This window comes from Mauremys reevesii, unplaced genomic scaffold (genome assembly GCF_016161935.1).
Source record: "Mauremys reevesii isolate NIE-2019 unplaced genomic scaffold, ASM1616193v1 Contig62, whole genome shotgun sequence".
NCBI classification, from domain to species: Eukaryota; Metazoa; Chordata; order Testudines; family Geoemydidae; genus Mauremys; species Mauremys reevesii.
In genome coordinates, this window is record NW_024100876.1 from 67,129 (window position 1) to 93,809 (window position 26,681).

At 59.8% G+C, this 26,681-nt stretch overlaps 1 protein-coding gene, 1 long non-coding RNA gene and 1 pseudogene across 4 annotated transcripts; 2 read left to right on the forward strand and 1 right to left on the reverse strand.

The window, feature by feature from the left end:
• Nucleotides 1-23,347, forward strand: part of LOC120394505 — a 42,617-nt pseudogene extending 19,270 nt beyond the window's left edge.
• LOC120394504 (anoctamin-7-like) lies at nucleotides 237-26,681 on the reverse strand. 3 transcript variants are annotated; one of them, XM_039518725.1, is made up of 13 exons: nucleotides 26,475-26,681; nucleotides 25,390-25,544; nucleotides 23,464-23,538; nucleotides 22,322-22,363; nucleotides 11,666-11,765; nucleotides 10,596-10,828; nucleotides 8,332-8,439; nucleotides 7,149-7,285; nucleotides 6,648-6,705; nucleotides 5,911-6,021; nucleotides 5,322-5,487; nucleotides 4,560-4,650; nucleotides 237-630 (listed from the first exon to the last, which is right to left on the reverse strand). In XM_039518725.1, the coding sequence occupies exons 2-13, from the start codon at nucleotides 25,402-25,404 to the stop codon at nucleotides 444-446; spliced, it is 1,323 nt and encodes a 440-aa protein (XP_039374659.1). In that variant the 5' UTR covers nucleotides 25,405-25,544; nucleotides 26,475-26,681; the 3' UTR covers nucleotides 237-443. The 3 variants fall into 3 exon arrangements, with proteins under 3 accessions (XP_039374659.1, XP_039374658.1, XP_039374660.1); XM_039518724.1 differs by lacking the exons at nucleotides 237-630; nucleotides 4,560-4,650 and adding an exon at nucleotides 2,889-3,798 and having other exon boundaries at nucleotides 10,596-10,756; nucleotides 26,475-26,676; XM_039518726.1 differs by lacking the exons at nucleotides 237-630; nucleotides 4,560-4,650; nucleotides 11,666-11,765; ... (2 more) ...; nucleotides 25,390-25,544; nucleotides 26,475-26,681 and adding an exon at nucleotides 2,889-3,798 and having other exon boundaries at nucleotides 8,332-8,527; nucleotides 10,596-10,714.
• LOC120394507 lies at nucleotides 15,112-21,371 on the forward strand. The gene is made up of 3 exons (XR_005592320.1): nucleotides 15,112-15,192; nucleotides 16,437-16,460; nucleotides 21,228-21,371. It is a non-coding gene; the product is annotated as an uncharacterized LOC120394507 (long non-coding RNA).

Genomic DNA, 26,681 nt, shown 5'->3' on the forward strand with positions numbered 1-26,681 from the left:
GGGGACCTCAGGGCCTGCCCCACTCCCAGCCCTGCTCTGCCCAGGTCCGTAATTAACCCCGTTGCCCTAGAGGCAGCTCCACGGGCCCATCACATGGTGGGCAGCCAGATCGAAATCCCCTGGCTCTCTAATGGGCTGATTTAACCCCCCACCCAGACCCAACCCTGCCCCCAGCTCTGTGTAGAAACCCCAACCCAGAATCATCCCCCTTCATGGCTTCGGGCCCAGCTCTGTGCTTCAGCCTCCGCAGGCCCCACAGCTGGTGGGAAACACTAGAACCAGTGACGTGTGTTTGAATCCAATCTCAGGCTCCAGGGCACGGCTGATTGCCTGGGGAAGGGTCAGGAAGGCTCCCTCTGCCCTGCACCTAGCATGAGCCAAGGGGAATGTGGGGGCATCAGAGCCGTGGGCAGCTCCTGCCCTGGGGGCTGGGCCAGAAAGGTCTATGGGAAGGCTCCCATTAGCATCCCAAGGCTCTGGTGCAAGGTCCAGGTGTGTGAGCTCCACAGGGCTGCGCCCAGCCGGGACTTGCTGGGTTCCTGCTCCGCGTGAGCCCTGGCGAGGGTGGACTTTGCTGACGGCGCCGCGCTCCTCGGGTCGGCAGGTCTATGAGATCCTGGCTCGCACCATCTACGGGAAGCGGAAACGTGCCGAGATCGGGATCAACCGGCTGCTGAACGAGCGGGTGTACGGCGCTGCCTTCCCGCTGCACGAGGTAGGGGCTGCCGGGTGGGCTGCTGTCCCTCCGGAGCTGGGATGGGGGGCCTGGGAGAGAGACGTCCTTCCGGAGCTGGGATGGGGTGGGGACAGACGTCCCTCCGGAGCTGGGATGGGGGGCCTGGGAGAGAGACGTCCTTCTGGAGCTGGGATGGGGGGCCTGGGAGAGAGACGTCCCTCCGGAGCTGGGATGGGGCGGGGACAGACGTCCCTCCGGAGCTGGGATGGGGGGCCTGGGAGAGACGTCCTTCTGGAGCTGGGATGGGGGGCCTGGGAGAGAGATGTCCCTCTGGAGCTGGGATGGGGCGGGGACACAGACGTCCCTCCGGAGCTGGGATGTGGGGACCGGGGGGCAGCTGCTGGCTCTGCAGGTCCTGGTTGGTCACTGCGGCCATTCAGCCGGCACTAGGCGGGGGTCCCGGGCAGCCGTTGGCAGCTCTGCTCCCTGGGCACTGCAGAGACCCTGCCCCATCCGCAGTCGCCCCTGGCTGTGCAGGTGGCCGACCCGTCTCCCTCTCTGTTGCCTTGACCCAGGGCCCCTTCGAGACGCCTGAGTCTGAGGTCCCCGATGAAGCCCTGAACCCTCGCCAAGTCCTCTACCGCTTCTGGGCCCAGTGGGGCTGCTGGTACCGGTACCAGCCGCTGGATCACATCCGCCAGTACTTCGGGGAGAAGATTGCCATCTACTTCGCCTGGCTGGGTGAGAGCCCACCTCCTCCTCCCCTCTGTCCGCCTCTGCCCCCCTGCCCCCAGCGCCTCCCCTGCAGCGTCCCAGGGGCCAGGTTGGGGCTGGGATGGGGATCACGGGGATTGTTCCTGGAGCCTGCTGGACACACAGAGCCCCAGGGCTTCTCTCTGCCCCCAGCCAGGCTCACCCAGCCTGTGCTGCCCGGTGGCGCTGCCCAGGGCTCTCGGTGTCCGGCCGGCAGAGGCAGATTCCCGGCACCCTGACTGGTACAGAAAGGGCCGGGGGGCAGGACCGTGTGGGCAGGTCTCCTGGTTCTTTCCCTTGGTGCTGCCGCGAAGTGCCAGCAGTGCCATGTGGCTGGTGCCCCGTGCCCCTGCTTCACAGGGGCGTGGGCGTGGGGTGGAAGAGGGTGAGCGAGGTGCCATGCAGAGTCTGCAAGTGCCTTAGTCCTGCCCCCAGCCTGCCAGGTGGGGCGGGATCATTGTCCACATTTTACAGCTGAGGAAACTGAGGCACGGACGGGGGAGGGACTTTCCCCAAGCCACACAGGGCATCAGCCCTGGGGGTGAAACTCAGGAGTCTTGGTGCCCCACCCTTGATGGAGAGGGGAGGGAGGGGGTCTCCCCTGCCCGGTGTCGCCCTCCTCCGGGGGCTGGTCTCACGTGCCCGTCCCCTCTGCAGGCTTCTACACGGCCTGGCTGCTCCCTGCTGCGGCCGTGGGCACCGTGGTCTTCCTCGCAGGCCTGGTTGCCATGGGAACCAACACGCCCGCGTGAGTCTGTGGGGCTGGGGTTGGGAGCGCAGGAGGGGGGGTGTGTGAGGAGGACCCCTGCCATCCTACCCTGCCCCCCTCCCTGCCCCCCGACATCCAGCCCTCAGACACAGGAATTCGCAGGCTGCCGCCAGCCGCCGTTACTAGTGTGCGGCCTGGGTGCTGCCTTCTCGAAGGGCGGGGGCGCTATAGGGGGTGGGGGTGCTATAGGGGCTACTCCAGCAGCTCCCATCACTCTCCGCTCCCAGGCCTAGCAAAAGCCCCGGGTCACAGCTGTCAGAAGAAAGGAGGGAGACACAAGGAGGGGCTTTGATATGTGGTGATTTGCTGAGGGAGAGCGGGGTGGCGCCGTATAACTGCCGGCAAGGCACCGTTTGCAGCCTCTGGAGAGAAAGCAAAGTGCCAACGCTGGCCACCCACCAGCCTGCTTTTCTGGGCAATGGCACAGTGTAAGCAGGGGGCTGCACAGCCTGGAAATAGCCCGGGCAGCAGGGAGAGAGACGCGGGTTTCCACCCAAGAGAGGGGACAGCTGAGGAGGAGAAGGGTGGGGGCCCTTGGTGGGCTATTGAGGGGAATACAGGTTCAGGTGCCATGAATGGTGCCACCTGCCAACCCAGTGCCATCGCTGGGGGAGTCGGTGCATCGCTGCACTCGGCTCTGCTCACATGTCCAGGACTGGCACCAGTTAGTGGCTGGAGACCTGAAGAGAGTCTCCTTAAACTCCTCTGGTCTGTGTCTGTGCTTTGGGGCAGGCGGCCTCGTTCCCTGCAGGGGGAGGTGTGTATCCAGCCACAGCCCCCCTCTGGCCTCAGGGAGGAGAGGGAAGGATCCCCGACACGCACGCCTGCACCCATGCTGGCTAGCTGGGCAGAGCCAACCCTGCTGCCCAAGGGGCCCGGCTCGATGCAGTGAGAAATCCCCACCTCTGGGGTTTTCCCTGCACAGACGCCCACAAAGCCATGCCTTGGAGCTCCCCCTGCTCAGAGCTGTGCTGAGGGGAGGGGGCGGGAGCTCTGACTGCCGGGGAGCCCCTGGCTACTCCAGTCCCAGCATCTCCCAGCAGGAGGCGCCGTAGGAAATGGCACAGTGGTGCCAGCCCCAGGAGCTAGCGCCAGCCTGTCCCAACTCCAGGTGGGTAAGGCGTAGGGGCAGCAGTTCAAGGAGAGCGTCCAGCTACCCCCGCGCCAGCAGGAGGCGCTGTAGGGAGCAAGGCTAGAGGTGTGAGATGGAGGCGGTGAAGATGGCAATGCATGTGCAGGGGGAACGGGCTTCTGCGTCTGGTGAAGAGGCCGTGTGGCCCCTCTGTTCTGTGCCCCTGCAGGTCGGGTACCTGTTTGATCACCCCGGGACGGTTTTCTTCAGCGTCTTCATGTCCTTCTGGGCCGTGACCTTCCTGGAGTACTGGAAGAGGAAAAGCGCCACGCTGGCTCATCACTGGGACTGCATGGACTTCCAGGAGGAGGAGGTGGTTCCCACGACCATCCATCCACTGTGGTTGGCTCTGCCCAGCTAGCCAGCATGGGTGCAGGCGTGCGTGTCGGGGATCCTTCCCTCTCCTCCCTGAGGCCAGAGGGGGGCTGTGGCTGGATACACACCTCCCCCTGCAGGGAACGAGGCCGCCTGCCCCAAAGCACAGACACAGACCAGAGGAGTTTAAGGAGACTCTCTTCAGGTCTCCAGCCACTAACTGGTGCCAGTCCTGGACATGTGAGCAGAGCCGAGTGCAGCGATGCACCGACTCCCCCAGCGATGGCACTGGGTTGGCAGGTGGCACCATTCATGGCACCTGAACCTGTATTCCCCTCAATAGCCCACCAAGGGCCCCCACCCTTCTCCTCCTCAGCTGTCCCCTCTCTTGGGTGGAAACCCGCGTCTCTCTCCCTGCTGCCCGGGCTATTTCCAGGCTGTGCAGCCCCCTGCTTACACTGTGCCATTGCCCAGAAAAGCAGGCTGGTGGGTGGCCAGCGTTGGCACTTTGCTTTCTCTCCAGAGGCTGCAAACGGTGCCTTGCCGGCAGTTATACGGCGCCACCCCGCTCTCCCTCAGCAAATCACCACATATCAAAGCCCCTCCTTGTGTCTCCCTCCTTTCTTCTGACAGCTGTGACCCGGGGGCTTTTGCTAGGCCTGGGAGCGGAGAGTGATGGGAGCTGCTGGAGTAGCCCCTATAGCACCCCCACCCCCTATAGCGCCCCCGCCCCCCGCCCTTCGAGAAGGCAGCACCCAGGCCGCACACTAGTAACGGCGGCTGGCGGCAGCCTGCGAATTCCTGTGTCTGAGGGCTGGATGTCGGGGGGCAGGGAGGGGGGCAGGGTAGGATGGCAGGGGTCCTCCTCACACACCCCCCCTCCTGCGCTCCCAACCCCAGCCCCACAGACTCACGCGGGCGTGTTGGTTCCCATGGCAACCAGGCCTGCGAGGAAGACCACGGTGCCCACGGCCGCAGCAGGGAGCAGCCAGGCCGTGTAGAAGCCTGCAGAGGGGACGGGCACGTGAGACCAGCCCCCGGAGGAGGGCGACACCGGGCAGGGAGACCCCTCCATCCCCTCTCCATCAAGGGTGGGGCACCAAGACTCCTGAGTTTCACCCCCAGGGCTGATGCCCTGTGTGGCTTGGGGAAAGTCCCTCCCCCGTCCGTGCCTCAGTTTCCTCAGCTGTAAAATGTGGACAATGATCCCGCCCCACCTGGCAGGCTGGGGGCAGGACTAAGGCACTTGCAGACTCTGCATGGCACCTCGCTCACCCTCTTCCACCCCACGCCCGCCCACGCCCCTGTGAAGCAGGGGCACGGGGCACCAGCCACATGGCACTGCTGGCACTTCGCGGCAGCACCAAGGGAAAGAACCAGGAGACCTGCCCACACGGTCCTGCCCCCCGGCCCTTTCTGTACCAGTCAGGGTGCCGGGAATCTGCCTCTGCCGGCCGGACACCGAGAGCCCTGGGCAGCGCCACCGGGCAGCACAGGCTGGGTGAGCCTGGCTGGGGGCAGAGAGAAGCCCTGGGGCTCTGTGTGTCCAGCAGGCTCCAGGAACAATCCCCGTGATCCCCATCCCAGCCCCAACCTGGCCCCTGGGACGCTGCAGGGGAGGCGCTGGGGGCAGGGGGGCAGAGGCGGACAGAGGGGAGGAGGAGGTGGGCTCTCACCCAGCCAGGCGAAGTAGATGGCAATCTTCTCCCCGAAGTACTGGCGGATGTGATCCAGCGGCTGGTACCGGTACCAGCAGCCCCACTGGGCCCAGAAGCGGTAGAGGACTTGGCGAGGGTTCAGGGCTTCATCGGGGACCTCAGACTCAGGCGTCTCGAAGGGGCCCTGGGTCAAGGCAACAGAGAGGGAGACGGGTCGGCCACCTGCACAGCCAGGGGCGACTGCGGATGGGGCAGGGTCTCTGCAGTGCCCAGGGAGCAGAGCTGCCAACGGCTGCCCGGGACCCCCGCCTAGTGCCGGCTGAATGGCCGCAGTGACCAACCAGGACCTGCAGAGCCAGCAGCTGCCCCCCGGTCCCCACATCCCAGCTCCGGAGGGACGTCTGTGTCCCCGCCCCATCCCAGCTCCAGAGGGACATCTCTCTCCCAGGCCCCCCATCCCAGCTCCAGAAGGACGTCTCTCTCCCAGGCCCCCCATCCCAGCTCCGGAGGGACGTCTGTCCCCGCCCCATCCGAGCCCGGGAAGGACGCTCTCCCCGGCCCCCCATCCCAGCTCCGGAGGGACAGCAGCCCACCCGGCAGCCCCTACCTCGTGCAGCGGGAAGGCAGCGCCGTACACCCGCTCGTTCAGCAGCCGGTTGATCCCGATCTCGGCACGTTTCCGCTTCCCGTAGATGGTGCGAGCCAGGATCTCATAGACCTGCCGACCCACGGAGCTCGGCGCCGTCAGCAAAGTCCACCCTCGACAGGGCTCACGCGAGCAGGAACCCAGCAAGTCCCGGCTGGGCGCAGCCCTGTGGAGCTCACACACCTGGACCTTGCACCAGAGCCTTGGGATGCTAATGGGAGCCTTCCCATAGACCTTTCTGGCCCAGCCCCCAGGGCAGGAGCTGCCCACGGCTCTGATGCCCCCACATTCCCCTTGGCTCATGCTAGGTGCAGGGCAGAGGGAGCCTTCCTGACCCTTCCCCAGGCAATCAGCCGTGCCCTGGAGCCTGAGATTGGATTCAAACACACGTCACTGGTTCTAGTGTTTCCCACCAGCTGTGGGGCCTGCGGAGGCTGAAGCACAGAGCTGGGCCCGAAGCCATGAAGGGGGATGATTCTGGGTTGGGGTTTCTACACAGAGCTGGGGGCAGGGTTGGGTCTGGGTGGGGGGTTAAATCAGCCCATTAGAGAGCCAGGGGATTTCGATCTGGCTGCCCACCATGTGATGGGCCCGTGGAGCTGCCTCTAGGGCAACGGGGTTAATTACGGACCTGGGCAGAGCAGGGCTGGGAGTGGGGCAGGCCCCTGAGGTCCCCATGCTCCCTCCACCCTACTCACGATGCGATGTCTCTGCGTGTTGCTGAAGTAGGAGTCCCGGGAGTCGCTGCCCAGGAACCTGGGGGGGATAATCAAACAGCCAGTCGGGCCAGGGGAAGGGAGGCAAGGAGGGAGCTGTGACGAAGTGGGGATGTTCTGGCTGTGCTCTGTGAATGCTGAGTGGGGAGTGCTGGCCTGGGACGGCTGCAGGGGAGTTGTGCTGGGACTGGCTGCATTGGGGATGGGAGACTTGCCTTGAGGGAGGACACCTGAGCACGGAACATGAGACCCCAGGAAGGGGCTGGAGGTCGGCCAGGTGACACCTCTGCCCGGAAACTGGACAAAGGACACAAAGGCTGGGGGAGGAGCCGGGGGGAGGCTGAGTGAGAGGCTGGAGGGAGTTTCAGTTTGGAGCTGGCTGGGAGACTGGAGGGGAGCCCAGATGGGGCTCTGGTCTCCCAATGCAGCTCTGGCCTCCCTGGCCCCCCAGATGGACCTAACTGAGGGAGTCCCGAGACTCACTTGTCCAGCTTGGACCTGCGGAAGGCGCAGGTGTAATAGTCCGCGGGCTTGTTGGGGACGTGCTGGTGCAGGGCGTTGGGGATGCAGAGTCTCCTCAGGACCTCGGCGGAGCTGTTCCAGTCCGGGTTGGGCTGGGCCTGCGGTCGGCACAGACAGCGTCAGGGCTGGGGGTGGCCAGGGGAACCTCCCAGACCGACAGTCACCTGCAGGCGGAGACGGGGCCAGTCCCCCCACTACTTCCTGCACACGGGGGGCCTAGCAGAGCTGGGGGGCGGGGCTGAGCTAGCAGGGGGCTGCGGGTCGGAGCGCTGTCAGAGCTGGGTGGGGAGCCCAGGGCTGGGGTAGGAGGGGGCTGCGGGTCGGGGTTGAGGGGCGCTGGCAGAGCTGGGGGGGAGCCCAGGGCTGGGCTAGCAGGGGGCTGCGGGTCGGGGTTGAGGGGCGCTGGCAGAGCTGGGGGGGGAGCCCAGGGCTGGGGTAGGAGGGGGCTGCGGGTCGGGGTTGAGGGGCGCTGGCAGAGCTGGGTGGGGAGCCCAGGGCTGGGGTAGGAGGGGCTGCGGGTCGGGGTTGAGGGGCGCTGGCAGAGCTGGGTGGGGAGCCCAGGGCTGGGGTAGCAGGGGCTGCGGGTCGGGGTTGAGGGGCGCTGGCAGAGCTGGGTGGGAGCCCAGGGCTGGGGTAGGAGGGCTGCGGGGGGGGGTTGAGGGGCGCGGGCAGAGCTGGGTGGGGAGCCCAGGGCTGGGGTAGGAGGGGCGGCGGGTCGGGGTTGAGGGGAGCTGGCAGCGCTGGGTGGGGGAGCCCAGGGCTGGGGTAGGAGGGGCTGCGGGTCGGGGTTTGGGGGCGCTGGCCGAGCTGGGGGGGGAGCCCAGGGCTGGGGTAGGAGGGGGCTGCGGGTCGGGGTTGAGGGGCGCTGGCAGAGCTGGGGGGGGAGCCCAGGGCTGGGGTAGGAGGGGGCTGCGGGTCGGGGTTGAGGGGCGCTGGCAGAGCTGGGTGGGGAGCCCAGGGCTGGGCTAGCAGGGGGCTGCGGGTCGGGGCGCTGGCAGAGCTGGGGGGGCGCCCAGGGCTGGGGTAGGAGGGGGCTGCGGGTCGGGGTGGAGGGGAGCTGGCCGAGATGCGGGGGGGAGCCCAGGACTGGGCTAGCAGAGGGCAATGGGGGGGCTGGTGGGAGCCGCCCCCCGGGTGCACTGACCTGCAGGGGCGCTCGCAGGCACAGCTCCTCGGCGTAGAACACCAGCACGTCCCACGGGGCGCTCAGCTTCAGGTAGTGGATGGTTTTCCGCTCGCTCAGCATCTCCTCCTGCGGGGAAGCAGGAGGGGGCTGAACACGGAGCCCCCAGGGGGGCAGAGCTGCCATGTGCCTGCGTCCAGGGGCTCCAGGCCAGGGTCTGTAGGGCAGGGATGGGACACACGGCCCTGGGGTCAGGCAGGGGACAGCCGCCTTCTCTCCGACTGCTGCATCCTGGGGCCAGCAAGGCCTCGAGAGTCTCCCAATGCACCGTCACCCCAATCAGCCACAGCCAGGCCTGGCTGGAGCCGGGAGGGATGTGGTGGGGGGCCAGGGCCTTGGGAAGGGGGGACATGGCCAGGGCTTGGGAGGGGGATGCAGCAGGGGCCTGGACCCAGTGGGAGAGGGATGGGGTGGGGGGCTGGGGCTCGGAGGGGGTGACGCTGGGGGGGATCAGGCCTGGAGAGGAGGGCCATGGCGGGGTGTGACGTTACTGATATGATCTGGGACCATATAGAACATGGTTGCAACCAAGGTCCTGTAGTGGCACCAAATCTTATGTAAAGGATCATATAAGGTGTCTAAGACCAGGCTATGGGTGGCTGGTTATGATTATGGTGTCTGGGTGCATGTGTCATTTTGTAGTTGAAGTTATGAGTATTGGCTCTGTACTGTCTGTATTTCAAATTTGTGCTGTGTTTCTGGTGGTGTTAGCCCTGCCTAGCCTGCTTGAGGGCCCATTAAGGACCATCAGCTACACAACTGACCCATGGAGAGGAGGCAGACACGCCTTGTGACTCAGCAAAGTGCAGGGACTTGCCCAGGTGACTCCAGACTCCATTTTGCTGTAAAGCCTCTAAAAGGCTGATGCCTCATCTCCATCTGGTCTTCAATCCTGCTTCTTACCTCTGGAGGACTTTGCTACAAACTGAAGCTCTGCACAAGGGACTGATGGCCCATCCCAGCGGGGGATGTTCCAGAGACTTGATTTAAACCTGCAGTTTATTCCATCACTGCTACAAGCCTGAACCAAGAACTTTGCCATCACTGTATGTGATTGATTCCATGTAACCAGTTCTAGCTCTCAGCTCTACCTTGTTCCCTTTATGAATAAACCCTTAGATTTTAGATTCTAAAGGATTGGCAACAGCGTGATTTGTGGGTAAGATCTGATGTGTATATTGACCTGGGTCTGGGGCTTGGTCCTTTGGGATCGAGGGAACCATTTTCTTTTATTGGGGTGTTGGTTTTCATAACCATTCATCCCCAGGACGAGTGCACTGGTGGTGATACTGGGAGACTGGAGTGTCTAAGGAAATTCCTTGTGTGACTTGTGGTTAGCCAGTGGGGTGAGACCGAAGTCCTCTCTGTCTGGCTGGTTTGGTTTGCCTTAGAGGTGGAAACCCCCAGCCATGGGCTGTGACTGCCCTGTTTGAGCAATTGGTCCTGAATTGGCACTCGCAGTTGGGTCCCGCCAGAACCGCATCGTCACAGGGGGCCTGGGGCCTGGAGGTGGAGGGACATGGCAGGGACCTTGGGTTGCCAGGCGAAACGCCCCGTCACAAAGGGACCCTGGTGACTCCGGTCGGCGGCACAACCGGGGCCCGGGGCTAAGGCAGGCTCCCTGCCTGCCCAGAATTCACACGGCCCCCAGGTCCCTGCAGCTCCTAGGCACATGGGCGGCCAGGGAGGCTCCACGCGCTGCCCCTGACCCTAATGCCGGCTCTGCAGCTCCCATTGGCTGGGAACCACGATGAACCCCGCAGCCCCCTCTTGCACCCAAACTCCCTCCCACAGCCCTCACCTCTACCCCCTGCCCCAGCCCAGAGCCCCCTCCTGCACCCCAAACTCCTCATCCCCAGACCCACCCCAGAGCCTGCATCCCCAACCCCCCCCCCCCCGTACCCTAATCCCCAGCCCAGTTAAAGTGAATGAGGGTGGGAGAGAGCAAGCGATGGAGGGGGGGGATGAAGTGAGTAGGGGCGGGGCCTCGGAGAAGGGGCGGGGCATGGGTGGGGCCTCGGAGGAGGGGCGGGGATGCTGGGTTTTGTGTGATTAGAAAGTTGGCAACCCGACGCGGCAGGGACCTAGGGGGTGGGGGAGGGACATGGAAGGGACCTGGGGGCGGGGGAGGGACACAGCAGGGGCCCGGGGCCCAGGAGGGATGCGGCCGGGACCGGAGGAGGGAGGCACATACCGGGGCCCACGGTATAAGTCTCTCCTCTCACCTTCTCCATCAGCAGCCCGGCATTTCTCAGGTTGTTGAGGAACTTCCTCCTCCAGTGCTCGTGGTGCCCGCGTGGCCGGTCGCCTCTGGCCTCGTGAGCCGCCAGCTTCCCCCTCCTCTTCTTCGGGGGCCGCACCTTCTCCTCCCACACCAGCACGAAGTCTGCGGGGGCGAAGGGGAGGGGGCTGCGGTCCGGCCTTGCAGCGGGCCAGGGGCTGGGAGCCTCCCGCAGGGCCGGGGAGCAGCAGCGAAACTCACCGTGATCATAAAACACCCAGACCACGCACAGGATGGGCGCGGGGGCGGGGAGACAGCAGCCCTAGGGCCCTAGAGTGGGGGGGGGGGCCACACTCGCCACCACCGCCCCCTGCTGGAGGGAACATCAGCCCCACTCTGGCACATGCAGCCCACCAGCTGGGGCGCCTCACCGCTAGCCTCAGCGGAGATTCCCCGGGCACTGCAGCGGGCGTGGCCTCGGGCTCTGCAGCGGGACGCCCGCAGGCGACAGGAAGCCCCTGCAGCCGCAGCCCACAGGGGTGAGCAGGGCCCTGGGGAGGAGGGAGCCTCGTTAACGTGGCCAAGCAAGGGTCTTTGGATCATTTCATTACTGCTCTGGACAATGTACGTTAGCCAGTGGAACTCTCTGCCACATGATGATGCCGAGGAAAAGAGATTTAGGGAGCACATGTTCGCAGAGCAAGGAGGGTCATGGGGCTGGGACGCAGGAGATGGAGGGTCACTTCTTGGCTCTGCTAGTGACCCCCTGGGTGTCCTTGGGAGAGTCACTTGCTCTTCGTGCCTCTGTCTGAGGCAACGAGCATCTCTGTGCCCAGCCCCCGGCACAGCCGGGAGGCCCGTTGGCAGTTGGCACAATGCAAAGCGCGCCAAGGCTGCTCGACGGCAGACTGCAGAGGGCAGTGACGTAGGGTGGCTTAGGGTCGCCCCCAGACTGCACCGGGCCCAGCTCACACAGCCAGAGAGGGACGTACCCACGCAGCCACCCGCTCCCAGCTCCTCCCAGACAGAGGCCCGGGGAGCTGCCGAGGGCAGGGCAGGGCAAGGGGCGCTCACCGATCTTGGTTTGCCCATCTCGGAAGTAGTTGCCCCTGAGGTTGGGGCTGTAGCCTTCGTCACCATGCACGTAGATGGGATCGTCCTCGTCCTCTTCATCCTGCAGCCGGGAAACAAACGAGACGGGGGGCAGGGGAGAACCGTGCAGCTCCGCGCCCCGGGCCAGCCTCGCCCCCGCGCCCCAGCTCGGATTCGTTGGGTCGGTGGGGGGGAGCAGGGGAATGTTTCAGTGCCCAGGAAACCGAGAGGAGAACCTAGAGCCAGATGGGCTGCTTCACCCCACGGCCCTGCCGGTGCCCCTCAGTCCCGACCCGCAGCCCCTGCTATCCCATCCCTGGGCTCCCCCCCCCAGCACTGCCAGTGCCCCTCAATCCTGACCCACAGCCCCTGCTATCCCAGCCCTGGGCTCACCCCCGCCCCCCACAGCCCTGCTGGTACCCCTCAGTCCCGACCCGCAGCCCTCCACTATCCCAGCCCTGGGCTCATCCCTCCCTCCTCACAGAGCACTGCCGGTGCCCCTCAGTCCTGACTTCCAGCCCCCCGCTATCCCAGCCCTGGGCTCCCCCCCCCCCACAGCCCTGCTGGTGTCCCTCAATCCTGACCCGCAGCCCCCGGCTATCCCAGCCCCAGACTCCCCCCGGCCACGGTTCCGCAGATGCACTACAGGGCACCAGCTATCCTGAAGGCCAAACCTTCGCCTCGCTTACGGCTCTGGGTCTGTTCGGAGTCCCCCACCCCTCCACCGCAGGGACGCCGACTCCATTAGCTCCAGGGGAAACCAGCACACGGAACGAGCGAGGAACCAGGCTCTGCCGGGGATTCCCGCCCAGGGCTGGGCTCTAACCGGGCAGCCCCTGAGCTGCAAGGACCCCCCCAGTTCCCTCCTCCTCCAGCTCCCGCTGCTCCCCGTCCAGCCAGGACAGTGGCTGAAATGGCCCCAGTAACGGACCGCGGGAGCTTTGCAGAGGCCTGGCCCAGAGCAGCCACAGACTCGGCCCAGAGCCGCGGTTCTCAACCTCTTAGCCATTGTGGGCTGCAGCCACCCAGTGCAGACACTACCCGGCGGCCCGGTGTGCTGATGGGGCTGAGAACCGCTGGCCTAGGAGAGGGCCCAACTGGGACTAGAAACCCACCTGCCCCAGGGCAGCGGCAGGGCTGGGACTCAGCGTCTGGAATGAGGCAGGGGAAGGGGAGGGTTGGATTACGGGGGGTTGGGCAGCTCCCCTCTGCCCCCCAAACTCCTGCCGGGATTCTACCATGAGCTCGGGGACGTGGGAAGAGCCGCAGCTTGTGAAACGGACGGACCCCCCCCCCCCCACCCCCCAGAACACAGCACCACCAAGGGCGGCGGCGCCATGGATTCACCAAGGGCAAGTCATGCCTGACTAACCTAATTGCCTTCTATGAGGAGATAACTGGGTCTGTGGGTGAGGGGAAAGCAGTGGATGTGTTATTCCTTGACTCTAGCAAAACTTTTGATATGGTCTCCCACAGTATTCTTGCCAGCAAGTTAAAGAACTGTGGGCTGGATGATTGGACTATAAGGTGGATAGAAATCTGGCTAGATCGTCAGGCTCAACAGGTAGTGATCAACGGCTCCATGTCTAGTTGGCAGCCCGTTTCAAGTGGAGTGCCCCAAGAGTCGGTGCTGGGGCCGGTTTTGTTCAATATCTTCATTAACGATCTGGAGGATGGCATGGACTGCACTCTCAGCAAGTTTGCTGATGACACTAAACTTGGAGGAGTGGTAGATACAGTGGAGGGTAGGGATAGGATACAGAGGGACCTAGATAAAGAAACCTGATGAGGTTCAACAAGGAGAAGTGCAGAGTCCTGCACTTAGGACGGAAGAATCCCATTCACTGTTACAGACTAGAGACCGAATGGCTAGGAAGCAGTTCTGCAGAAAAGGACCTAGGAGTTACAGTGGACGAGAAGTTGGATATGAGTCGACAGTGTGGCCTTGTTGCCAAGAAGGCTAATGGCACTTTGGGCTGTATAAATAGGGGCATAGCCAGCAGATCGAGGGATGTGATCATTCCCCTCTATTTGACATTGGTGAGGCCTCATCTGGAGTACTGTGTCCAGTTTGGGGCCCCACAGTACAAGAAGGATGTGAAAAAATTGGAAAGAGTCCAGCGGAGAGCAACAAAAATGATTAGGGGGCTGGAGCACATGACTTATGAGGAGAGGCTGAGGAAACTGGGATTGTTTAGTCTGCAGAAGAGATGAATGAGCAGGGGATTTGATAGCTGCTTTCAACTACCTGAAAGGGGTTCCAGAGAGGATGGATCTAGACTGTTCTCAGTGGTACCCAATGACAGAACAAGGAGTAATGGTCTCAAGTTGCAGTGTGGGAGGTTTAGGTTGGATATCAGGAAAAAACTTTTTCACTCACAGAGTGGTGAAGCACTGGAATGGGTTCCCTAGGGAGGTGGTGGAATCTCCTTCCTTAGAGGTTTTTAAGGTCAGGCTTGACAAAGCCCTGGCTGGGATGCTTTAGTTGGGAATTGGTCCTGATTTGAGCAGGGGGTTGGGCTAGATACCTCCTGAGGTCCCTTCCAACCCTGATATTCTATGATTCTATGACTTCTGCGGGGGGAGGCATGCTGGACAGCGCCAAGGATTGGGGAGACAACCAGGTGTGAGCCCAGGGTGCAGAGAGAGCTGGGGGAGGGTCTGTGTGTCTGTAACACTTCCTGTCCACTCCCACAGATGGAGTCCAAGAGAGATAGGAAGGAGAGGACGAGAACCCCAGTACTAAAGAAAAATAAGGTGCATCCTAGCTGGACCTGGGGCTCTGTGGGGTTAATACCAGTGGAAGGGACAAGAGTCTCTTGTGCAGCGTGACTATGCTGGGTGCAGGAGCAGTGGGGTGCTTTCCAATTGTAGCTGTGACAACATCATGCAAGGGGGTTCAGGGTAAGCCCTGGGGTGTGGGTGATGCGAGAAGGAGAGCCTAGCCATCACGGCAGATTGTGATGATAACTTTTGTTTTTCCCTCTTGTGTTGTGTTTGGCACCAAGGGGAAAGAAATGTGGGGGTGGAGAGGGAGGGGAAGAGGGAAAGAGTCCAGCCCAGTGGTGAGATGGAAAACGAGTGAGAGCAGAAGCGTTGTTGATGCCAGGCAAGACAATCACCAACGAAATCATGCTGCCCGAGCATGGTGAGATTTTCCCAGGGCCCCCCGAGTTGCCCGAGGCCCCTGGGCATGGGCCCCCTGTGCGTTAAGCCGCCACTGCAATGGCTGCAGGGCTCAGGATACCGCTTCCCAGCATGCCTGGAATGCCGGGCGGAGACGGAACATGCGGGGAGCTACTACCAGAGCCAATCAGAAGTCAGCGCTCGGAGACAAAGGGGTCAGTTTACATTTGGTTATTGGCTGTTGGGGAGTGGAGCAGAGGAGCCAATCAGAAGCCAGTGCTCGGAGACAAAGGGGTTGGTTTCCATTCGGTTGTTGGCGGAGTGGAGCTGAGGAGACGCGTCACAGCCTGGGAGGTGCCCATTGACACTCAGACCGAAGACCGGTAAGAATCCCTTTTGCTTGTTTTCCTTGTGAATTTCAAGCCGGCCAAGGAGCACAGGGCAGCATCAGCCCCTAGAGAACTGATACTCAACTCCCATTCTGCTGCGCAGGGGCTGGGAGGGAGCTGGTTGGGGCGGGTCGGGCCCCTTGTCAATGCTGTGATTGTTGATGGGTTACTAGTCTAGTTGCTCCTGTTCTTTCCTTAACCCCAGGCCTTTCTTCCCTCTGCCCAATAAGCTCCCTCACTTGTTGTGTTGTTACTGGGAGATTGTGATAGATTTGTACCCTTGTGCCTGGATGACAATCCTAGTCTGTTATTGGGCACCAAACACTTCCCCAGGGCACAGCAGCCCTTGTGACTCAGGCACTAGGAGGGGCCCCCTGGGGTGGAGTCAGCAGGGGCCAAGAGAGTCCTGCACTTCGGACGGAAGAATCCCATGCACCGTTACAGGCTGGGAACCGCCTGGCTAAGCAGCAGTTCTGCAAAAAAGGACCTGGGGATTACAGTGGACAAGAAACTAGATATGAGTCAGCAGTGTGCTCTTGTTGCCAAGAAGGCTAATGGCATTTTGGGCTGTATAAGTAGACGCATTGCCAGCAGATCAAGGGACGTGATCATTCCCCTCTATTCAACATTGGTGAGGCCTCATCTGGAGTACTGTGTCCAGTTTGGGGCCCCACAGTACAAGAAGGATGTGGAGAAATTGGAAAGAGTCCAGCGGAGGGCAACAAAAATGATTAGGGGGCTGGAGCACATGACTTATGAGGAGAGGCTGAGGGAACTGGGATTGTTTAGTCTGCAGAAGAGAAAAGTGAGGGGGGATTTGATAGCAGCTTTCAATTACCTGAAGGGGGGTTCCAAAGAGGATGGAGCTCAGCTGTTCTCAGTGGTGGCAGATGACAGAACAAGGAGCAATGGTCTCAAGTTGCAGTGGGGGAGGTCTAGGTTGGATGTTAGGAAACACTATTTCACTAGGAGGATGGTGAAGCACTGGAATGGGTTCCCTAGGTGGAATCTCCATCCTCAGAGGTTTTTAGGGCCCGGCTTGACAAAGCCCTGGCCGGGATGATTAAGTTGGGGTTGGTCCTGCTTTGAGCAGGGGGTTGGACTAGATACCTCCTGAGGTCCCTTCCAACCCTGAGATTCTATGATTCTAAGGACCCAGGTTCCATTCCCCCTGAGGCAAGACAGGCCCATTGCTGAGAGGCTTTGTTGCCCCAGACTCACGGCTGCTCCCTGCTCAGTTCCAGGATGGACGTGCTGAGAAGGTATCTCAGGAGGAAGGTGGCCCCGGGCCAGAGGGGACCAGCTGCCAGCGTCCCCAGACAGAGAGCTGCCCCTCCATCCGCATGGCATGGGAAGCAGGCCCCGGCCACCCCAGGAGATGGTCCTGCTCGGCCTTGCTCACTGGGAGGAAACCAGCCCCCAGGGCTGGTGCTGAGCAGAGAGAGACAACATCCAGGCCGAGATGGAGGTGGCCTAAGTTCAATCTGGGCAGGCAGGACTCAGCCCATGGCAGGAGCCAGGCAACGCAGCTCTGGGTTTGCTTCTGCTGGAAGGCCTGCCCTCATCCCAGCTGTGTGGGCCAGCAGGAGGCATTCCCAGGGCAGGAGCTGGGGGATCGCTGCCTCAGCTGCTTAACTGTTGCAGGAGAGGAGAGCAGCTACTCTCTGGAGGTTCTCTGCAACACGGAGGCTGAGTGGTCCTCCACTGCAGGTGAGGAGACCCCCTGGGCATGGGGAGGAGCAAGGGCCATTAACACCCAGTCGCTCTGTCCCAGTCATTGTGGGGATCCCAGCCCAGGGGTCTGGCCAGAGCCACGTGAGCTCAATGACATCAGCGGGAGTTGCAGAGCCACCCCCTGCAATGGGGCATGGGGGGAGCTTCTGGGAAGTGGGTCCCTGATGATTTGGAGCAACTCCCAGGGAGGATGGGACAGTGAAGGGCCCACTCTGCCATGGGGCCACAGGGCTGAGGGTCTATGGGAGGGGCAGTGTGGGGAACTCTCTGCCATGGGTCATTGGGGCTGAGGGGTCTGTGGACGGGGCAGTGTGGGGATCTCTCTGCAATGGGTCCTGGGGCTGAGGGGTGTGTGAGAGGGACACTGTGGGGATCTCTCTGCCTTTCGATGCTTACATGGGAGGGAGAAACATTAAATCTGCTCTCCCCATCCTTTCTCACCCCTGTCCTTCCTCTTCCCCCCTCCCCAGCAAGAGTCACCCTCTGCCCTTGTCTCTCTGATGCAGAGACCCCCACAGACCAGTCAGAGAAGGACTTTGCCCCTGAGGAAAAGACAGAGGAGGATGAAGACCCTGACACAGAAAGAGAGGAAGAGGAGGAAGATCTAAAGACAGAGGAGGAGGAGAAGCAGGAAGAGCAAGTCCTGATTAGTGAAAAAGAGGAGGAGGTGGAGGAGCTAGTGATGAAAGAGGAGAACATTACCACTGAGGAGGAGGAAGACCTGGACACAGAGGAGAAGGGGGAGGAGGAAATATCTATAGAAGAGAACAAGGAGGAGGATGAGAACCTGTTTGCAGAAAAGGAAGAAGAGGAGGAGAATGTGTCTGCAGAAAAGGAAGAAGAGGAGGAGGGGGGGGATGTGTCTGAAGAGAAGGAAGAGGAGAATCTGACTACAGAAGAGGAAAAGGAGGAGGAGAACTTGTTTGCAGAAGAGGAAGAAGAGGAGGAGGAGGGGGGGGATGTGTCTGAAGAGAAGGAAGAGGAGAATCTGACTACAGAAGAGGAAAAGGAGGAGGAGAACTTGTTTGCAGAAGAGGAAGAAGAGGAGGAGGAGGAGGAAGAGAACGTGTCTGCAGCAGAGGAAAGGAGGAGGAGGAGAATGTGTCTGCAGCAGAGGAAAGGGGAGGAGGAGAATGTGTCTGCAGCAGAGGAGAGGAGGAGGAAGAGAACTTGTCAGCAGAAGAGGAGGAGGAGGACCTCTGCACAGAAGAGGAAGAGGACTTGATCACTGAGAAGGAGGAGGAAGAAGAAGGTAAAGGAAGAGGAAGAAAGGAACACCTGATCATGGAGCAAAAGGAAGAAGAGAAGGACCTGGCCATGGAGCAGGAAGAGGAGCACCTGCCTGTGGAGGAAGAGGAAGAGGACCTGGCCACAGGAGTGGAGCACCTGGCCATGGAGCAGGAGGAAGAGGAGGAGGACCTGGCTCCAGAGGAGAAAGAGGAAGACCTGGCCATGGAGAAGGACCAGGCCACAGAGGAGGACAAGGAGGATCTGGGTCAGGAGGAGGAGAAGGGAGAGGACCTGGCAATGGAGGAGGACGAGGATGTGGCCATGCAGGGGGAAGAAGAAGAGGCGGAAGAAGAGGTAGAGGACCTGACTATAGACTAGGAGGACCCAGGAATGGAGGAGGATGAGGATGTGCCGATGCAGGGGGAAGAAGAAGAGAAGGAGGTGGACCTGGCAATGGAAGAGTAGGAGCAAGAGGACCTGGCCAGAGAGGAAGATGAGAAGGAGGAGAACCTGGCCACGGAGAAGGAGCAGGAGGAAGAGGACCTGACCAGAGAAGAGGACGAGGAGGAAAAGGAGGAGGAGAACCTGGCCACAGAGGAGAGGGAGGATCTGGCCAGAGAGGAGGAAGTGGAGGAGGGGGAGGACCTGGCCATGGGAATGGAGCACGTGGTCATGGAGAAGAAAGCAGAAGAGGACGACTTGGATGAGGAGGAGGATAAGGAGGGCAAAGCCAAGTCCTCCTCCACCTCCATGGCCAATTCCTCCTTGCCCAGATGCATAATCCATTCCCATTGCCAGACTCTTGCCCGCGGTGACAATGAAGGAGCAGGAGAACTTCTGGGCTGCACAGTCGGGTGTCACGGGGACGTCTGTGGGAGCCATTGACAGTGTGTTCTGTGTGGGCCATTTTCCTTCTCTGACCCAGGGGTTCTCTGCTCCCAGAATCTCAGCCAGGGAGGCCACCCTGCAGAATATGGCCCCGCAGTTTGGTGATGGGCTGCAGGAGTCACCACGTAGCTGTGCAGCAGCCATAGCACCTGCATTGACCAGGGACCAAAACCTGCAGCCCTCACAGCCCAGGCTGCCCCCACGGATGGCAATGGGAGTGTAGCCTGGGCAACTAGCTGCTGGGCCAGGGCATATAGAGAGGACTCAGAGATGCAGCAAACCAGTGGGCAGAGAAGTGAAGGAAGTAAGGGAAAGAGGAGAGCGAGGAGATCGGGGGAGCTGCTGCAGTCAAGGGACCCCAGCCAGAAGAGAGAAGCTGGGTGGGTTAGACACACAAAGTCCTGCATCTTGGCAGGGGTTAGACTAGATGAACCTTGCCAGAGGCGGCGAGTTATATGGGCCTGTGGTGCCGGGCTCCAGCAAATTCAGGGCCTCGAGGGGCCCGGCTCCACCAATGTTCAGGGCAGGGTTTCTCCCCAGCCCGACCTGCCACTCCACGTGCCACCCCAGAGCATCCCCGGCCCTGCCTGCCACCCCCACGTGCCTCCCAAGCGTCTCTGCCTGCCCCTGCATCTCCACACTGTGCTCCTCACTGGCCGCTGCCACTGCAGGCTACAGGAGCGGCGCTGGGGGCAGGCTGAGGCGGCTGCTGCGCCTGTGGAAGTAGGAGGCGCATGGCAGCCTCCCGCCCCACCAGGTGACTCCAAGTCGAATCTGAGGAGGGCTTATCCCGGTTGGACCTCCTGAGCAGCAGCCTGGTGGGGCCTGGGTGAGTGTCTTGTCCTGGGGGAATCCTCCTCTGGCCCCCACCCCAGCCCCAGGGCAGCCTTCCTGCTGCACCCCAAACTCCTCATCCCTGGCCCAGACCCACACCCTGCACCCCTCCTGCACCCCAACGCCCTGTCCCAGCCCAGAGCCTGCAACCAACACTCAAACCCCTCTCACCCAGCCCCCAAACCCCTCCTGCACCCCAAACCCCTGTCCCATCCCAGACTCTGCACCCAGCCCCAAGCCCCCTCCTGCACCCCAACCCCTGTCCCAGCCCAGACCCTGCACCTAGCACCCAAACCCCTCCTAGAGCTTGTGCCCCCTTCTGCACCCAACCCCACCCCCTGTCCCAGCCCAGACCCTGCACCCAGCACCCAAACTCCCTCGTTTGTACCCTTTTCTGCTCCCAAACCCCAACCCCCTGTCCCAGCCCAGACCCTGCACCCAGCACCCAAACTCCCTCGTTTGTACCCTTTTCTGCTCCCAAACCCCAACCCCCTGTCCCAGCCCAGACCCTGCACCCAGCACCCACACGCCCGCCTAGCGCCTGTACCCCCTTCTGCTCCCAAACCCCAAACCCCTGTCCCAGCCCAGACCCTGCACCCAGCCCCCAAGCCCCCTCCAGCCCCCCCACCCCCTGTCCCAGCCCAGACCCTGCACCTAGCACCCAAACCCCTCCTGCACCCAAACCCCTGTCCCAGCCCAGACCCTGCACCCAGAACCCCAACCCCTCCCGCTCCCCAACCCCCACCCCCTGTCCCAGCCCAGACCCGGCACCCAGCCCCCAAGCCCCTCCTGCACCCCAACCCCTGTCCCAGCCCAGACCCTGCACCTAGCACCCAAACCCCTCCTGCACCCCAACCCCTGTCCCAGCCCAGACCCTGCACCCAGAACCCAACCTCCCTCCTAGAGCTTGTACCCCTTCTGCTCCCAAACCCCAAACCCCTGTCCCAGCCCAGACCCTGCACCCAAACTCCCTCGTTTGTACCCCTTTCTGCTCCCAAACCCCAACCCCCTGTCCCAGCCCAGACCCTGCACCCAGCACCCAAGCCCCTCCTGCACCCCAACCCCTGTCCCAGCCCAGACCCTGCACCTAGCACCCAAACCCCTCCTGCACCCCAACCCCTGTCCCAGCCCAGACCCTGCACCCAGAACCCAAACTCCCTCCTAGAGCTTGTACCCTTTTCTGCTCCCAAACCCCAACCCCCTGTCCCAGCCCAGACCCTGCACCCAGAACCCAAACTCCCTCCCACCCCAAGCCTACACCCCAAACCCCTTCTTCACCCAAACACCCTCCTGGACCTTGCCGTGCCTTCTAACCTGCTGGGTCTAGAATTCTTTGATTCTAGCATCTGTCACCTCAAAAGAAGGGCTGGCGTGTCTGGATTTCCTCCGCATCCTCTGCAGTGAAGACAGAAGCAAGGAACTTTTTTAGCTTCGCCGCAGTGGCCTGGTCTTCCTGGAGTGCTCCTTTAGCACCGATTGCCTAGTGGCTTTGCTGACCGTTTGGCAGACTTCCTGCATCCCATGTACCCCCTCCTGCACCCCAACCGCCTGTCCCAGCCCAGACCCTGCACCCAGAACCCAAACCCCCTCCTAGAGCTTGTACCCCCTTCTGCTCCCAAACCCCAAACCCCTGTCCCAGCCCAGACCCTGCACCCAGCCCCCAAGCCCCCTCCTGCACCCCAACCCCCTGTCCCAGCCCAGACCCTGCACCTAGCACCCAAACCCCCTCCTAGAGCTTGTACCCCCTTCTGCTCCCAAACCCCCTGTCCCAGCCCAGACCCTGCACCCAGCACCCAAACTCCCTCGCTTGTACCCTTCTGCTCCCAAACCCCAACCCCCTGTCCCAGCCCAGACCCTGCACCCAGCACCCAAACTCCCTCGTTTGTACCCTGATCATCTCCCAAACCCCAACCCCTGTCCCAGCCCAGACCCTGCACCTAGCACCCAAACCCCTCCTGCACCCCAACCCCTGTCCCAGCCCAGACCCTGCACCCAGCACCCCAAGCCCCTCCTGCACCCCAACCCCTGTCCCAGCCCAGACCCTGCACCCAAACCCCTCCTAGAGCTTGTACCCCTTCTGCACCCAACCCCAACCCCCGTCCCAGCCCAGACCCTGCACCCAGCACCCAAACTCCCTCCTGCTTGTACCCTTCTGCTCCCAAACCCCTAACCCCTGTCCCAGCCCAGACCCTGCACCCAGCACCCAAGCCCCCTCCTGCACCCCAACCCCCTGTCCCAGCCCAGACCCTGCACCTAGCACCCAAACCCCCTCCTGCACCCCAACCGCCTGTCCCAGCCCAGACCCTGCACCCAGAACCCAAACTCCCTCCCAGAGCCTACACCCCAAACCCCCTTCTTCACCCAAACACCCTCCCTGGACCTTGCAGTGCCTTCTAACCTGATGGGTCTATAATTCTTTGATTCTAGCATCTGTCACCTCAAAAGAAGGGCTGGCGTGTCTGGATTTCCTCCGCATCCTCTGCAGTGAAGACAGAAGCAAGGAACTTTTTTAGCTTCGCCGCAGTGGCCTGGTCTTCCTGGAGTGCTCCTTTAGCACCGATTGCCTAGTGGCTTTGCTGACCGTTTGGCAGACTTCCTGCATCCCATGGACCCCCTCCGCGTCACACCAACAAGGAGCGCCGCCCCCCTCCGAGCATCAAACCGCCCAAGGCCCCGCCCCTGAGCATCACCCCGCCCAGTTACCACACTGAGCATTGCCCCGCCCAACTCCCCACCCTGAGCGGCGCCCCACCCACATCCCCGCCCCCGAGCGGCACGTCGCCCAAGTCCCGCCCAAGGCCCGCCGCCGAGCACCGCCCAAGTCCCCGCCCCCAACACGGAACCACACCTCCTAAGACCCGCCTCCCCCCCGCGCCGCCTGGCCAAACAAAAACAATAAACCCAACCCCCGAGTGCCCCCCTCCCAAGGTGCCGCCCCAGCCCGTGCTTGGTAGGCTGGTGCCTGGAGCCGGCCCTGATCCCATGTACTGAACAACCCTTTGCTGTTAGTTGTTGTGCCTTGGCTAGTTGCTCTTCACGTTCATTTTGGCCTCGGCCCTATACTTTGCATTGGACGTGCCAGAGTTTACGCTTCTTTGTCTTTTCCTCACTAGGATTTGACTTGCCAATTGTGAAAGGTGCCTTTTTAATGATCTTAGAAAGGCTCTAGCGGCTGCACCAGCGCGAGCCTCTCCTAAACAAGGCCTGCCATTTTACTTGCACCTGGCAACTACTCCAGCAAGCACTGGAGCTGTTTTGCTGCAAAAACAAATTGGCCAGGTGAGACCGATGGCCTATGGTTCCAAAACTCTCAGTGAGGTGGAGGCGAGGTTTTCAGCTTGCGAACGTGAGGTATTCGCCCTGGTATGGTCCCTAACACATTGGGAATATTTAAGTGGCACAGCTCTCATTGTGGTGAGGACATGCCATACTCCAGTAAAATATGTCATCTCTGGAAGAATTAATGAGGAAGGGTATCCTCTCCCCGGCTGGCGGGATGGACTCTAAGTCTGGTCAATCGGGATATTCGTACTGAGAAGATCCCCCCCATACGAGAATCCTTCCCTATGCTCCGATTACCGCAGGAGATGAGCACGAATGTCCGTTGCCAGATCCTGATTTAGACTTACTATCTCCATTCTTCTTAGCAACATCCTGGGAAGAAGTACAAGGAAAAGGGTTAACACTCTGGGCAGTTGATGGGAGTGCTTGTCACCACGAAGGGCATCCTGTTGCAGGGTTTGCTGCAATCCAGGAGGGGACACAGCAAGTGGTGCAGGGTACGGTGAGGCCGCCGTCAGCACAAGCTGCACAATGAATTGCGGTCCTGGCAGTATCGTCTGGGGTAGCACCTGAGGAAAACATCTGTCTGTGTTCTGCTTCTAGTTGGGTGGTTCAAGCCCTTCCCATCTGGAAGAAAAGAGTTCAAAGTAAAAGCCCATACGAAGGGGGTCGGTTCTGGCCACGCTTGACAATCAGGCCAATCAGCTAGCAAAACAAGCTGCTAGGTTAGGATCAGCATATACATGGGATAAGACCCAATTTCAGCTGCTGTAGTTAAGATGCCGTCTCCAGATGTGTCAGCAGGCCATGGCATCTTGACCCTGCAAAAACAGGATAATGATCTCCAAGCCCTTTTAACAGCAGGGAAACATCAAGGATATGTAAGGACAAAAACGGATTGATTATAGCAACATCACCAAACTGTGAATTACCTGTACTGGTTATGCCAATAACTCCACGAAAAGAACTAATAACTGTAGCTCATGGCCAGGGACACTATGATGCGTCCAAAACTTTGGAACGGGTGTCTAAGTGGCGTGGTTGCCTAACATAAAGGAGGAAATACTGGAACAAACCTTTTCTCGATTTGGTATCCCATCAGAAATAGATTCAGACAGAGGACCACACTTTGTGGGTGAAGTCACAAAAGCGCTGTGTGCGGCCTTAAACATCAAACAGCGGTTGCACATAGCTGCTCACCCGCAAAATCTGTTATCGTCGAGAGGCTAATAGAGCCATGAAAACTGCTCTTAGAAAAGTAATAGATGTGCAAGGAAGGGATTGGGATAGCAAACTCCCATATATCCTAGCGGCCATGCGATCTACTAGAACTGTGTGAGGGTTTTCACCGCACGAGATGCTAACTGGGAGAATTATGCACACCCCTGAACTTTAGTGGGTGGGAGGAGTTCCACCGGATGAGTACCTTCCCAGGGTGCAAATAGACTTATACATGTCACAGTTGCTAGACACCATCAGCAGTCTTCAACATCGAGTAGCTCCTCAACTAAAAGCTAATAACCAAGTCATTAGTGCTTGGTTAGGCCACATTAATGATGTAGGATGGGTGGTTGGTACAAAGGTAATGTTTAGGTATTATATAGAAAAGGCCATGTCCTTAGTCCTCGTTGGGTGGGTCCAGTTATCATAACAAACGGAGCAAGTGCCTCTGTATATCAGGTTCAAATACCAGCAAAGAAGGGGATCAAATTAAAGTGATTCCATAGCAGCCAGGTAAAGGAATGGAAAGGAAATCAACCCATTTAACTGTGCCAATCATATTTTCTCTTCCATTCCTAGATCGACATGACCGCCATCATCCTATTCTCTATGTATATAGGTTGCACTGTATTTGTTAAGGTTTGGTTAATTGATTTGGTTGAAGGTGACCATCTGTTCTGTATAACAGGGAGTCATTATGCCACAGAGGATCCCATGGCCACCCTGGATCCTTTGGAACAAAATGACCCCATTTCTGTTTTAATGATCAAGGAAGAACCGTGCTGTGTGCTCAAGTGGGTCAAAGAAAGATCGAACAAGGCAGGTATATTTCAAGCAGTAATTTCAGAAATGTGCCTTAACTATCAGGCTGCACCTGTGGGATGCAGAGAAAAAACAGAAATGTCATGTAAGTGGGATATAGTAAAACCTCTTTTGGGAATTGTACCAAACTTAGGGTGCCCAACAGTTCTCAGATTTGCGGTTGCATTAAATTGGAAGTACCTGAGCATGTACCATGGGGTGGGTTTCTGGAAATATATCAGCTCCTTGGGTTCATGAAAGACCTAGTGCCATGTTCAGAATTAGTACTCCAGCACAGTCCTTCCTTCTCGGCTCTCAATGTACTGTTGTATCCACACCTTCTTGCAATAGTTCGTCTATGCAGGAAATGGATGTAAAGCAGGAAGAGTCTTTTCATTGTAAAACTTTCTACTGCAGTAAGATCAAGGTTAAATTTTCCGTAAATAGTTAGACTTGTATAGGGAGGTTTAAAATGAATGTTACAACGGCAGACTCTGGTAAATGGTCTATGGTAGGTCCGTATGGAATAAGAGTATACCAATTTGTTTTGGTTCTTCCTTCTCCTATTCCTAGTTTAACTGGTCCCGTGGTAATTAGGAAGAAGCAAATCAAACAGTTATTACACATCCCCAGTCTGCGATAAGGAATGTTTTAATCAGCACTACCCCTCTGTAATACTATGGTTGTATTTGGGTTCAATGCAAATTTTTCGCCATGTGACAATTTATTCATCGGGTGGGTCATAATTTGGCAAAGCCACAGGTGTCGGCAGTTACATCTTTTTAAAACAGGTGTAACACCGACAAGAGGGGGAAATGTTAATTTCAGTATACATGTTTGCCGAATTATTCTGTATAAAAGTTAAAATAAGTTCTGTAAATCAAAAGGCCATTTTGTTTTGGTAAAAGGACAAGGCGACCTCCATTGGGGGTCAGGTTCTTGTTCCTCAGTACCTAGAAAAGGCGGGAAAGTGGGAAGAGCAGGAATCTGACCTTGCCCAGCAACAGCTCCCTACAGAGACCAATGAGGGGAGGGGCCAGGGGCACTGGCTCTTGAGCTTTTGAGCTGTCAGAGGTGCAGGTGGCTGCTCTCTCTCCTGGTGCGGTACAATCTTGCCACTGGCTATGGGCCTGCAATAGCTACTTACTAATTAAGTTGGGGTTGTTTGTTTGTTGTTTTGGGAAAGCAAACTTGCATACACGGACCTGGTCCGATTAGTTAGATCAATCGTGCACTCAGGACGACGCAAAGCGGGTTAGGGTGGGAGTTAAGATAGGGATACGTACCTGTCTGTTTCATCTGTTGTCCACGGTCAGTGTTCACTACTGGCTTCTCTTTTCTGGATCCTGCACCCCTTTATCGCTGATGTCTGTAAAGATAGAACATCTTGTATTATAAGTGCCTGTGTGTTATTCCGAATCTCCAGAATCATTAATCCATTCCCCTTTCCATTCCTTCCTCTCCCCTTAGCAAATAAAGTGTTGTTGTTTTAT

What these genes read in the sequence shown, in the direction of transcription:
- LOC120394504 (XM_039518724.1), bottom strand. An exon ending in CCGGGCTGCTGATGGAGAAG is followed by an intron (nt 8,440 to 10,595) that starts GTGAGAGGAGAG and finishes GCTTCCCCGCAG; the next exon opens with GAGGAGATGCTGAGCGAGCG. An exon ending in ACACGCAGAGACATCGCATC is followed by an intron (nt 6,022 to 6,647) that starts GTGAGTAGGGTG and finishes GTGGGTCGGCAG; the next exon opens with GTCTATGAGATCCTGGCTCG.